Source organism: Entelurus aequoreus, linkage group LG06 (genome assembly GCF_033978785.1).
Source record: "Entelurus aequoreus isolate RoL-2023_Sb linkage group LG06, RoL_Eaeq_v1.1, whole genome shotgun sequence".
Classification (NCBI taxonomy): Eukaryota; Metazoa; Chordata; class Actinopteri; order Syngnathiformes; family Syngnathidae; genus Entelurus; species Entelurus aequoreus.
Window position 1 is genome coordinate 70,087,856 of NC_084736.1, and position 14,394 is coordinate 70,102,249.

General features: G+C 38.6%; 1 protein-coding gene across 2 annotated transcripts in view; it reads right to left on the reverse strand.

Moving 5' to 3' along the window:
- Positions 1–14,394, reverse strand: part of inpp5jb (inositol polyphosphate-5-phosphatase Jb) — a 57,424-nt gene that overhangs the window by 9,317 nt on the left and 33,713 nt on the right. For both annotated transcript variants that reach the window (XM_062051384.1, XM_062051385.1), the window contains exons 5-9: positions 6,343–6,459; positions 3,540–3,715; positions 3,262–3,373; positions 1,150–1,259; positions 831–1,029 (exon numbers count right to left, since the gene is read on the reverse strand). In XM_062051384.1, coding sequence (XP_061907368.1) covers positions 831–1,029; positions 1,150–1,259; positions 3,262–3,373; positions 3,540–3,715; positions 6,343–6,459 — 714 coding nt within the window. The remainder of the gene's footprint in view (positions 1–830; positions 1,030–1,149; positions 1,260–3,261; positions 3,374–3,539; positions 3,716–6,342; positions 6,460–14,394) is intronic.

A 14,394-nucleotide genomic window follows, 5' to 3' on the forward strand; every position in this document is an offset into this window, starting at 1 on the left:
ATCACGCCGACCTCCCTCTCTCGGTTTCTGTCTGCTCCAACATTTCACCCTCTCTTTGTGCTTGCTTCATCCTCTGTATATTCAGCTTCAAAAAGGTTGTGAATCCTCATTTTTCCAAAAATAGTCATCTTTGTTGTCTGTTACCAAGTCTGCCATGATTAGAAAACACTCGCGTTTGTTTCCGCAAGTAAGAACACACATTTGTTGCCGGAAGAAGTCAGAAATGCGCTCCTATGGAAACGGAAATAAATTCGCTAAGAAAATACGTTGTGGTATTTGTTAAACTGACCAAAATAAGGTAAATATTGTACGCATTACATATTGTTATGAACATGCCTGTTACTACATTTTATATATATATATATATATATATATATATATATATATATATATATATATATATATATATATATATATATATATATATATACACATACATACTGTATATACTTGCAGTGTGTACATAACAGGTAGAAGGAGGGTTTTTAAAGTCGTTTTAGAGGGCTTTGAAGGCTACAATGGTGACTCCCATTAGCCGCATCTTGCACGCGTTTATCATCTTTAAAATCCTTAAAAAAAAAAAAAGACATGTTTGTTTTTGTCTCTCTTAATGATTGTGAACGACAGGCAAAATTACAAAAAAAAGTGCAGTTCCCCTTTAAAAAACTCAGATCTAGACCACAAGGAAGTCTTTTTAAAATGTAGATCGGATATTAGTACACAAAATGTGAACATGTTGCAAATAAAATGTAGCCGGGTACAATTAGCTCTAACTAATGTGCATGAAAAATAGTATTCCCGCCAATGTGTGTGCAGCCTGGTGGTCTCACCTGCAAGGTAAAGATAGAAGAGACGGGTTTATGGTCGCTGACCAAATATTCCATGTGACTTCGGTAGTAATGCTGTGTCACTTTGGTCCCGCTGGTCAGCCCTGAAACTGAACCACGCTTCCCTGTACTGGCAGCAGGCGCTGTGGCTCTTAAGCGCCACAGGATCCGGTCGGTCCAGGCTGGTTTACGCTTCTTTCCACTGGGATGAGGATAAGAACCAAATAATTTGAATAAAGCTATACTGTGTTGTCCTTTTAATGGGTACTTTCAAACAGTGTTGTCAGTTCATTCCTAAAACATAAACATCTGCTTGACCAACCTTGTGTCGTATACGTTGGTCCCTACATCAAACTTGTATGTCGGGGAAAATTTGAGCGGCCCCTCATGGAATCCCTCCAACACGGTCTCACTGTCCTTTGCCATGTTTAACTGTAAGAATAATGGATGGGATAACAATGGCTGCATTGTCACATAGATGTGATGTCTCTACTGCCTCCTTGTGGCCAAAACATACACTCAGTATACATAACATTAGGTACACTTGCACAAACTTAGATAATAGAAAAATCCAATACAACCCCAAATTCTGTCTGTACAAATGTAATAATGTACATTTTGATTTGACACGGTTAGAAGAGTATTAATTTAACAGTATTTTAATCATGCTGAGTTATAAATATATGTGTATATATTCATACATACAAAGAGATGAACAATTTTAGCTCACCTCACACCAAGGGGCTACTTTAATTAGATTTTCCCATTCATGAACTTGATTTGGGGGGTGGGGGACATGTCCCTTGCACTTTTCCAAAACGCAGTTTGGAATAGTGTATTTTTGAACCTTGCACGGTTAAAACATAATGTAACGCTATTGAATGGAGACAAGTCAAACATTTGTGCCAGGTGGAAAATCGCCACTCAGACTGAAGCTTGTTCCTTTCGACCGCCCACAAGCTCATTGATTGGCTTTCTGGGGCTGCCTTCTTGCCACCGTGATACTGATTGACAGCATGCAGCCGCCCACCAATCAGCTGCGAGATACATGCAAGAGTGAGTTTTGATCATTCACAGGAGAGATATTTGTTATAGAAAGAATTTAAAAACGGTTGCTGTTAAACTCATAAGAGAGTTAATAAACTTTTTGTAATAGAAATATTATTATATAGTATAATATTATATTATAAATCTATGTGCTGCCCCGACATGTGAGACACTGTTGAGAAGCAAACGTAGCTTGTAAAATGTCAATTGATAAATGACAGGGTGCTTCTATGAAATTTAATAACACACTTAATCGCCGTACCAGACTTACATATCACAGATACATTTATAATGGCAGTTTTTATCACGTCAGACTCTGGTGGTCTCGCGGTCAGAGTGTGCTATTATGAAGTGTAGAACAGAATGATCTAGGTTCAATTCCCGTATGTGTCAGAAAAGTGCAGATAGCCCATAGTCGTTTCTTTTATGTTAATGTTGTTTTGCACTAAAAGTTCTTATATAATGTTTAATTCATAATAATTCAAAACATCCATCTAAATAAATGTAGGCATAATTCAAATACTACAGTGGAACCTTGATTTACGAACCCCTTTTTTTGCAAACTTTTTGATTTACGATCTATTATTAAATATGCCTCCGTGTGCATACCACATATCTGTGTACGAACACTTTATTCACTCATTTTGTGTCTGGCTGGCAGCCACTTTGTGCTTGCTCGTATTGGAAGATATTGACGAAGCGGGCTTTGTGCCACAACAAGTTTTTTTATTGTGATGAGACTGGACTATTCCGGAAAAACATGCCACAGCGGTTAAGAAAACACTACCTCTCGTCCAGCAGCGTCTCTTCCAAGAGCACACACACACACAGCCCTGCCTATTCTCACACAGCCCTTCTCCCTCTCTGTCTACTATTTTCTCTCCTCTTGTGAGCTGCTTCTTTGCCGATGGCAATGTAAAGTGGATTTTACTTTTTCAAATGTTTATTATTGTAGCAATATGATTGTAATTTTTTTTTGTGATTTCTGATTGTTTGTGAGGGCACCAAAAGGGACTTCTGTGTGTGTGGGCGTGTTGGCAGAGCAGCGCATACATGACAGTTCAGGATGCTGTTGCTGCTGTTTTGGCTTGTTAATAACGACATAGTTGATCCATCACCCCTTGTTATGTTTGATACATTTTATTTTATTGTGTTCAAAGTGTACAAACCTTCAATAAAATATGGACTTTTATCAAAGCTGGAAGTTTCTGTTTAAGAACTAATTAAGTTCGTAAATCGAGGTTCCACTGTATTAAAATGGTTTCACACAAATAAAGGGAAAAAAAGAAAAAAAACATGCTTTGAATTCTTATGCTTATACCAGTTGTGACCCCCCCAAATTTTGTCCCTGCTCTCGTTAAACATTAATGAAAAAACACAATCTTACCTGATCTTTTTCCCACAGCATGGAAAGTTTGTTATTGTCGATGGCTGTTTTTACCACTTGCATTTCCAAGTCATCGATGCGGAAATTGAGATCACCGAACCAGAACACCACACTGAAAATATAAAGACAACTTTTTTTTCCCTGCCAGACACTAAAAGTAACTAAAACAATGTTTTACACTCTTCATTACCACACTAAGAATACAGATAACTACATACAGTATCATGACTTATTATAGCGCTTATCCGATGTAAACATCCTTCTTGCTTGTGACCTACTCATGGTCTAGAACGCCAGAAGCTGCTTGGCCTTCAAACTGCTGCTGCTGCAGGATGCTCTCAAAGTCCTCCATGCGCTGATAGGAGTTTTCCATGTGAGCCGGCAGGTGGCAGTTGAGGAAGCAGATTGTGTGTCCAAACACTGACATGCGGGCGCTGACTCCGCCTTTGTTCCCCTATAGCACATACACACACACACACACACAGGCAAACAAGTGAAACTATAGTAATGAAATCAATATATTGTAGCCAAAATGGCGAGAAAGTTATTTTAGGCAGTTGTTTTCATGGTTAGCACAAGTTACAGGTATGTGCAGTTGCCGTGGCTGCATAACAGGAAGTGTATTCATTGTGAGTCAGAGGATACTCATTACTGTACTAGCAAACGCACATGCCCAGTAGGGGGGAGAAGAGAAGTCTGTGGATGTCCTCCCACTGTTCTCCCCAATGTTCTGCCTCACTGAATCACGAAAGACGCTTCAGTGAGTAAAATGTGCAGAATGTGCTGACGCCAGGCCATGTAGGGTAGACAACAGCAGGATTTAACTTCGAAGTCAGTGTTGCATAACTCTGCAGGCATTTATTTATTCAAACACTCAGCAATGAGTACAATGCAGACAAATGATTGGCATGTGATTGCCTGGTCGGCACATTCTGAGGCACCTATTTTTCTTCAGATAAAACCAAACAACAGCAAAACTAACTTTGGTAGAATGGATTTTTCTCCATTGCATTGTCATATACAATTTAACAAACCTTTCACAAATTAAAAAAAAAGCCAAAATTATTCATGGTACTAGTACTCAGAGGTGGGTAGTAATACCCTAAAATTACTTAAGTAACTTTTTGGATAAATTGTGCTTTTCAGAGTATTTCTAATGCAACATACTTTGTACTTTTACTTAAGTATTTTTGTGAAGAAAAAAACACTACTTTTTACTCAGTTACATTGAGTTTCAATCGCTACATTTATTTATTCTATCATTACATTTGTTTAAAAACAAAAAAACCCTCCCTCATCGATATGATACCGCCTCTGACACTGTGTTACGTCTACGATCTCAGTTTTGTAAAAAAACTAAACAAAGCAGGCTTCGCTATACACTACCGTTCAAAAGTTTGGGGTCACCCAAACAATTTTGTGGAATAGCCTTCATTTCTAAGAACAAGAATAGACTGTTGAGTGTCAAATGAAAGTTCTCTTTTTCTGGCCATTTTGAGCGTTTAATTGACCCCACAAATGTGATGCTCCAGAAACTCAATCTGCTCAAAGGAAGGTCAGTTTTGTAGCTTCTGTAACGAGCTAAACTGTTTTCAGATGTGTGAACATGATTGCACAAGGGTTTTCTAATCATCAATTAGCCTTCTGAGCCAATGAGCAAACACATTGTACCATTAGAACACTGGAGTGATAGTTGCTGGAAATGGGCCTCTATACACCAAAGTAGATATTGCACCAAAAACCAGACATTTGCAGCAAGAATAGTCATTTACCACATTAGCAATGTATAGAGTGTATTTCTTTAAAGTTAAGACTAGTTTAAAGTTATATTCATTGAAAAGTACAGGGCTTTTCCTTCAAAAATAAGGACATTTCAATGTGACCCCAAACTTTTGAATGGTAGTGTACATCTTAAAATAAAGCCTCAAGCTTTGCTTTTATCAACCAGTCAGCCACAGATATATGGGGACAGTAAGTTTCATCAATGGCTGTTCGGCAAATAAGCTAAAATGTGACTGAAATGATAGCACATAGCTATTGTTGCTAACAATTGTGCTCTCCTGTTCAGATTGCCAACTGTCCATTGAAAAACTGAATTGTCCCATATTTAGAAAAAAAACAAGTACCGGGTAGGCTACATGTCCCTTATTCAAATGAAAAATGACGCACTTAATTCCATAATATTGTGACGATAAAAAATAGTCAGAAAAATCTAGCTGGTTAGTTCTAGCTAGCTAGAGTTATCGGCTTAGCTTCTGGTCTTTGGACTCCAAATGTAACTTTTTACCACATTTAGTTATTTTTTTAATTTTTATTTTTTTTAAAGGAGGTAATGGGTTTGATTCAAAGCTCGTTTTTTTCAACAGGGAAGCTAAAAGTGGCTAACACTTCCATGGGTTATGCGCTAACTTTTTAAGTGTCATTCAACAACTATGCTCTCGTTTCCACTTTAAAATTTATGGCTTGTCCTCAAAACTAAACCACAAAAAAAGTAACACGATTCTCTAAATAAATTTTTTGCTTTTACATTTTTGGTGTCTGGAACGGAATACATGGATTTACATTGTTTCCTATTATAAAAGTTATTTCTGCGTTCATACGATTTGGTTTTTAACGGACTCTTTGAAACGGATTAATAACAAAATCTGAGGTACCACTGTATACTGTATGTAAAAAGTTAATACGGTCCACCATAGTGCTTATTGGAGCCATACAAGTGTGGACAAGCATTTTGCTCATTAGCAATAAAGCTACAGTCACACAAAAAAGTGTTTTTCCAGAACGGCTTACTAAAAGTCCTAATAAATTGCTAAAATTGAAGCATCGAGGCTCGATTTTGGGAAATACATTTTGAATACAGATTGTGAAAGCTCTGAGACTCATTAAAATTGTATAAAATTGTACAATATAGAATAACAACATAATATCATCTATGTAACGGTATATTTGTTTTATTTTTAGATTATGTCCTATTGTGAAGATGGCCGTAATGTTGTCGGTTTAGATATGTACGTCTCTGTTAAAGTGTGGATGTTTCATAACACAGTGCTAACTTGAGGGACGCGTATGTGGACATCTCACCCAGTAACCCCCCAGGCCGGTGCGGGTGGTCTCAGTCTGGACTCCTCGGAGGAAAGGCAGATGGTAGTACTTGGCAAAAACCAGCAGCAACACGCCCTGCATCCTCTGAGAGGTCACCTGTGGGACAACATGGCAGAAAAGATGGGCATTGATTTATTTATTTATATATTTAATATGGACATAACAGTTGCATTGCACAAACCAGACCTTAAGTGTTATAGCAAGAAAATGCTAATTTTCAACACGTCCACAGGATGCTCATAGGATATAGAATGTGTTAATATGTTACAAAACATACAATGAATCAAATTTACAATACATTAATAATGTGTACAACTTTGATCTGATTTCTGCCACAGTTTCAGACGTGCGGTGAAGAGGTTAAGGTCAGATTGCAGTTTTAACTCAGTGGGAAGAGTGTTCCACAGTCTGGCTCCGTGGACTGTTCAAAAGATGTTCTGAACTTAGGAACCACACAGTCCCCACTGATTGAGGATCTGGAGTTAGGTCTGCGAGAGCCTTGACATGCGGTGGCACATGATTAGTTAGACATTCAAAAAAAAAAATTCAGTGTGCTAAAATTTAGAAAATGTTCAAATGTAAAAATCTTGTGTTTCTTAATGACATCACAATGATGCAACCTCAAAGGTTTTCGGTTGTATATGGATAAAGTGGGTGAAGTTTGCGACCATGAGGTTAGACAGTAAGAGAAATTAGATAATACCATTGCGTGTAAATACAACACAGCAGCTTGACGAGACAGTTCTCTTCTAATGAAACGAAAGCAGTTCAAATTTGACTTGACCTTAAAAGAAAGGAAAGCTGAATATTTGTGTATCACGTATGATTAATTATTTTCAATATTTACTGCTTCAGGCTGTGACCAAGGTCAGCATTTGCTTAAAAAATCCAGCATTTCATTTCTGTCTCTACAGTACATGTTTGTGCGTACAGTATACAATTCTCCTTGGTACTCGAGTGAGCAAGCATGCTGTGAGTTTTGACTTTATTATTTTGGAATCCCTGTGTTTTATAGTGAAAATATGGTGGATATCATATATAACTGGCAAGAAGCGATCACATTACAGCAGGTCCCCGCTTTTCTACAACCAACAGCGAATTCACAAATTCACAGGTAATTGAGACACCCACAAAAATGTCTGTATTTGACACACCACTAAAGTTTGTCACAACTAATTAATTACAATGTATATATAATCAATGGACAGATTTAAATACTTTAACACAGGTTTCACTTTGTCTTAAACGGCTATGGTGTGTTCAAGGACACAGAGCAAAGTAGGATATCGCAACGCTTAGCAACATAACATTATCAGTAGAGATGTCCGATAATATCGGACTGCCGATATTATCGGCCGATAAATGCTTTAAAATGTAATATCGGAAATTATCGGTATCGGTTTCAAAAAGTAAAATGTATTACTTTTTAAAATGCCGCTGTACGGAGTGGTACACGGACGTAGGGAGAGGTACAGAGCGCCAATAAAACTTAAAGGCACTACCTTTGCATGCTGGCCCAATCACATAATATCTACGGCTTTTCACACACACAAGTGAATGCAAGGCATACTTGGTCTACAATATACACCCCCCGCTACCACCACCCATCCCACCTCAACTCCGCCCCCCCAACCCCGCCAACCTCAACCTCCTCATGCACTCTAAAGGGAGAGCATGTCCCATATTCCAAGCTGCTGTTTTGAGGCATGTTAAAAAAAAAAAGCACTTTGTGACTTCAATAATAAATATGGCAGTGCCATGTTGGCCTTTTTTTCCATAACTTGAGTTAAAAAAATAGGCTCACAAATTCTGAAGTGTAAATGATTAACTGTAGTCTTCTGAATATATATAAAACATATATAATTTAAAAAACTGCAGTCATTTGCACAGTTGACTTTATGACACTTAGAAAAATAAGGCCATGGCTTCCCATAAACCCATGTGGAAACATGTTGTGTCATTTTACAGCATTGTATGCAGATTATGACATTTGCGAAAGGCAAGTGTAGAATATGCATAGTAATTGGGTGACTTTAGCACGAGCACTGCTTAATACAACAAAAGTGTTAGAAGTGTTTGCATGCTATGCCAAGCTCCCTAGTGGATGTTTATTGTTATTCTTCCCCCACTCCCCTCCACTGGTCAACTCATCTCAACTGCAGACCAATGAAGCATAATCAGACTGAGCCTGAAATGCCCTGTGGCCAGTAATGGAGGCTCCCATCTCCACGTGACCAAAGACCCTATTGCTTGTGTTGTTACTGGCTGGATTTAAGGCTTTGTTGCATAATGACTTTTTAATTGAACTGCAAATTGGGATCAACTTTTTTGTGAAGTGTGTATGTGGACATCACACAAAGAAGACATCATGGAGGAAGAAACGTCTATCTATGATGTGTACACCCAAACTAATTAAAACAAGAAATGTAGTCGTTTATGGCAACATAGAGTGGATTCACAGTCAGAAAGGTCGGGATGCAAATCGAAAAACGTTTTTTGTTTAGAACTGGCTCCCAGTGTTTCGGTTCCTGGGGGTCATTTGCCAGTTGTGTTAACGATTCCCTTGTCGATACCTGTCGGTGCGCATGACGTCACCACGCACGACTTGGAAGCGCCATAAAAACTGGAGCTGTTCACGAGAAAGGATGACAACAGGGCAAGTTGCAATACTTGCAAAGAGGATATTTTCATCAAAGAGAGGAAATACTACTAAAAACATTATGACACAGAGAATGTGAAAATTTTTAATGAATGACGCTTTTTTGATCCCGTCTGACCTGGAAGTGAATCGCCACCAGCAGCAACAGCAGCATTGTCAGCTTGTCAACTGCTGTTAATTCTGCAGGTAAGTAACTTACTAAATAACACTGCTTGTCATGTTAGCATGTTAGTAGGGGCAAGAGGGGGCAGATTAAATGTCTTGCCTCCTCAAATTAAAATGTTTGAAGTTGAGGATGTACATTTTAATATACACACAAAATGTGTATATGACAAGTTGACAAAATTATCAGCAGTAGCGTAGCAATCCGCTGTAAAACTGTGCGATTCAAGAACGCCTTCATTACGCACTCCATCCAGCTGTATAATCGCTCATCATATTTTCTGCTGGATCTACTCTTTTTTTATGCTGCCATTTTTTTTGCTGCAGCTGTTACATATACTGTAATATTGTACATGGTAATTGGGATTTGTTATATATTGTGTATATTATATACCGGTAATGTATACATAATATGTAAATATTACATATATGTTATATTTATATTGCTACAATGGTACATTTTTAGTCTACTTTATACCTTTTGCTTTCGCCCTCTTTTTGTGCCCTTGTGTGCATTGTCCTTTCCATCCTCATCCTTTCCATCCTATGTACCTGAGCTACTGTGTGGAACAATTTCCCTTGTGGATCATTAAAGTGTGTCTAAGTCTAAAAGGGACACGCTACAACACTCATATGTCGTCGTCTTCCCTCTTCTCTGTCCCTCGGCTGGGTGAGAGGCTCTGCGAGTTCGCCAAGTGTCGACGAATTAAAAAACGAGACGAAAAGTTGTCAGAAACAAAATCCAGTCATATTTCATTTCTTCTTGTAAATAGGTGGAACGAATTCGGAATATATCCAATCACAGTTCTTTAATATCATACAAGATGAGAGAGGGTCAGGGTTAGCAACGAAGGTGCACGGGCCAATCAGATGTTTTTTAATGTGAGATGACGACGTTAAATTTGTGGATTTAAAGTGTTCTACATCATAATATGTGAACACCTAGGCCTGGGCCGATATTCAGTCAATTAACCGACGACAAATGAAAATTAACGTCGGTAAGTTTTCCAGTGTCGATAAATCGCCACGTGCATGCTTCAAGAGCATTCACACTTTTCGTCGTTTTTGTACCATAGCTGAATGAAAAGAAGGGGGTGAATTATCTTGTTCTCATTAAGTGTCTTTTGACTCTTTGTGCAGCAACGCAGGGCCGCTGGCCCGCTAGCATCACACAGTGCAACTCGTTAGCATGTAGCAGTAACATGGACAAAATGATCACAACACCAAATGCCACAGCACCAATGTAGGAATATCTCAGTTTAAATCTTTGGAACAAGATGAGACTATCAACACTGAAAAGCCAGTCTACCAAATGTGCAAACACTTCGCAAACACCAAGCCAGGTCAGTGTGAACAAAACAGTGCAAAATAGTGTGGTTAAATACATTGCCAAAGACATGCTGCCATTTAATTGTTATAAAACTAGCATTTTTTTAAAAGGGCTGTCATGTTTTCGTGTCAAGTCGTTGTTCACATTTCTTTAAGAACGTCCTAACTTGATTGTCAGTTAAGTAATAATGTACAACTCTACCTCTGCCTACATGTTCAATACTGAAATGCAACTTTGTTTGTCAATACTTTAGCTATTTTATTTATTGTTATGGTTGTGTGTATTTGAGCGCCGCCCGATCCCCTACTTAAGATATTTTATTGCTTTTGGTTGTAATTTTAATTCAAGTGCAAAATGTTGCTTAAAGACAAAGTATATTTTATAGTTATTTGTTTTATTTAACATGGAGATTTAAACATTTTCATTCCAATTACAATGTTAAAATACACAAGAAATACACGTTTATTGCATTTGAAAGGATATATCATTATCATTACATCAGTGGTTATTTGTTATTTATAAAAATAACAGCAATAATATTGTTTATCGGCAATAATTTGTTGAACCATATATCGTCAAGGCCTATGAACACCTGGGAGAAAGTGAAGAGGACACATTTTATTTTGTACAGCAGGCGAGCCGTCGATCGTGACATTTACAGACCAAGTTAAAGCTGTGTGTATTTGCTGCTCCAGGTGTTCTGTGGAAATGCGCTGTCAGTTGCTATTCCTGTTTAAACTGTGATGAAAACAAATATGTACGCTATCATTATTTGCTTAGGTGTGAACTTCCTTATGCTGTACTTGTCTACCATACATGCTTTGCTTTCTGTTCTGTGAACTTCCTCACACTGCAAGTGTTTAAAGGCCTACTGAAATGAATTTTTTTTATTTAAACGGGGATAGCAGATCTATTCTATGTGTCATACTTGATCATTTCGCGATATTGCCATATTTTTGCTGAAAGGATTTAGTATAGAACAACGACGATAAAGATTGCAACTTTTGGTATCTGATAAAAAAAAGGCTTGCCCCTACCGGAAGTAGCGTGACGTAGTCAGTTGAACATATACGCAAAGTTCCCTATTGTTTACAATGATGGCCGCGTGAAGTGAGAGAGATTCGGACCGAGAAAGCGACAATTTCCCCATTAATTTGAGCGAGGATGAAAGATTTGTGGATGAGTAAAGTGCAAGTGAAGGACTAGTGGGGAGTTGAAGCTATTCAGATAGGGAAGATGCTGTGAGAGCCGGGGGTGACCTGATATTCAGCTGGGAATGACTACAACAGTAAATAAACACAAGACATATATATACTCTATTAGCCACAACACAACCAGGCTTATATTTAACATGCCACAAATTAATCCTGCATAAAAACACCTGCGTGTTTGTTATGCTAGCTCCTAGCTCTTCTGCTAGCTCCTAGCTCCATAGAACACGCCAATACAATTCAAACACCTGATCAACACACACAATCACTCAGCCCAAAAGACCGTTCACCTAACCCAAGGTTCATAAAGCTTATATATTTTAAAAAAGTTACGTACGTGACGCGCACGTACGGTACGGTACGTGTTATGCTAGCTCCTAGCTCCTATGCTAGCTCCTAGCTCCATAGAACACGGCAATACAATTCAAACACCTGATCAACACACACAATCACTCAGCCCAAAAGACCGTTCACCTAACCCAAGGTTCATAAAGCTTATATATTTTTAAAAAGTTACGTACGTGACGCGCACGTACGGTACGGTACGTGTTATGCTAGCTCCTAGCTCCTATGCTAGCTCCTAGCTCCATAGAACACGCCAATACAATTCAAACACCTGATCAACACACACAATCACTCAGCCCAAAAGACCGTTCACCTAACCCAAGGTTCATAAAGCTTATATATTTAAAAAAAGTTACGTACATACGCAAAAAAAAGTTGCGCACATACGGTCAAGCGATCAAATGTTTAGAAGCCAAAGCTGCATACTCACAGTAGCACGATTTGTCATCCAAATCAAAGTAATCCTGGTAAGAGTCTGTGTTGTCCCAGTTCTCTACAGGCGTCTGTGTATCGAAGTCAAAAGTCCTCCTGGTTAGAGTCTCTGTTATCCGAGTTCTTCCATCTTGACTGCATCTTTCGGGAATGTAAACAAAGAAGCGCCGGCTGTGTACTGTTGTGGCTGACTACGTTCGAAAAATACGTCCATTTCGCACCGACAACTTTCTTCTTTGCTTGCCCAGCTTCCTTCTCCATAATGCAATGAACATGATTGAAACAGATTCACGAACACAGATGTCCAGAATACTGTGGAATTATGAAATGAAAACAGAACTTTTTCGTATTGGCTTCAATGTGGAAGGCATACCCGTGTTCCCCGGTCTACGTCACGCGCATACGTCATCCTCAGAGGCGTTTCGAACCGGAAGTTTAGCGGCAAATTTAAAATGTCACTTTATAAGTTAACCCGGCCGTATTGGCATGTGTTATAATGTTAAGATTTCATCATTGATATATAAACTATCAGACTGCGTGGTCGGTAGTAGTGGGTTTCAGTAGGCCTTTAAGTGCATACTGGTTAGAGAACTCAATGAAATATAATCCAAAAGAAGGGGAACTTTTGACTTCCTGTTAGTTGGTAAAAAAAACATTACTAAGTCAAAAGAGTGTAGCCAGTTTTGTTAAGTGTGTGCGTGTGTGTGTGCGTGCGTGCGTGCGTGTGTGTGAATGAGGTGAGAATGTAGAAACGTTGAGGCATGATGCAGCTGACATGATGACAAATTAGTTTGAGGAGAATATTTTTCATAGGACTACTGTACCTTTCAACTTCATAAATACTGACTATAGAATGTGAAGTCCTACTAAAGGTTAAATTAGTCAGAATTAGGCCATCAAGTTAATATACATGTTGTGTTGTTTGATAAAATGTAAATGAAGGATACTTTTTTTTTATTTTATTGTATTTTGTTGTTTTTTTTAGTTTCCCCCCTGAGAGATTGCCACTTTGTTGTGATGTGGTTTGTGTAGCCCTTTGAGGCATTTGTGATTAAACGCTATATAAAAAAAACGTTGATTGATTGATTAAGGTTAAGAGGTACCAGCAGGAGCTTAGTCTTCAGGTGGGACGCAGAAGTTGTACAGGTGTGAAGGTAGAGGTCTGACAAAGTGCAATCCTCTTCTCCAGGTTGGAGTTGGACACGTAGGGCCGGATTTACTAAAGGTTTGTGTGTACTAAAGCATGTGCAAACTTGAAAGCACACGCAAATTTGATCTACTACACGTGTACCTTGCGTAGGTATACACGTAGATATACACCAGGCTTAACTGCAGCTGGTGCGCAAGCAAAGCAGAGACCCTCACCACTCAAAGTCCAGACTGCAAATGATTTGCGCATGCGCAAAGCCGCTGCAATTTGCGTCCTTGCTTACAAAGCAAGATGTCATTTTATATGTAAAGGTTTCTTCAATGTCACACTTAAATACATCACTGCATTTGATTTGCCTACTGTACACAGCCTCAGTCACTTACTCACCTCATTTGTGTCTGTCTCTCTGTGACAAAAGTTGAACATCTAGCTGGCTAGCTCATCATGTCTCAGATTTAACTGTACACCCAAAAATACAGAAATAAATTAGAATCAAACCCTGAATACAAAGGCTGGTTAAAACAGTTGATTGGCGAGGACATGAGATGATGGCATCATCGAATTCTAGAAACTTTTCAGACAGGCAATAGCTACTTCCCTTACTGAGGAGTTGGCAACACCAATCAGAGCGTGCTGTTAAGTATCCCGGTCACTGATTGGCTAAGCCTCAGAAAGCGTTACAATAACGGATTTAAATATTGTAAAGGTGACTAAATGGTGTTATTTGATGTCTATAGGGCTC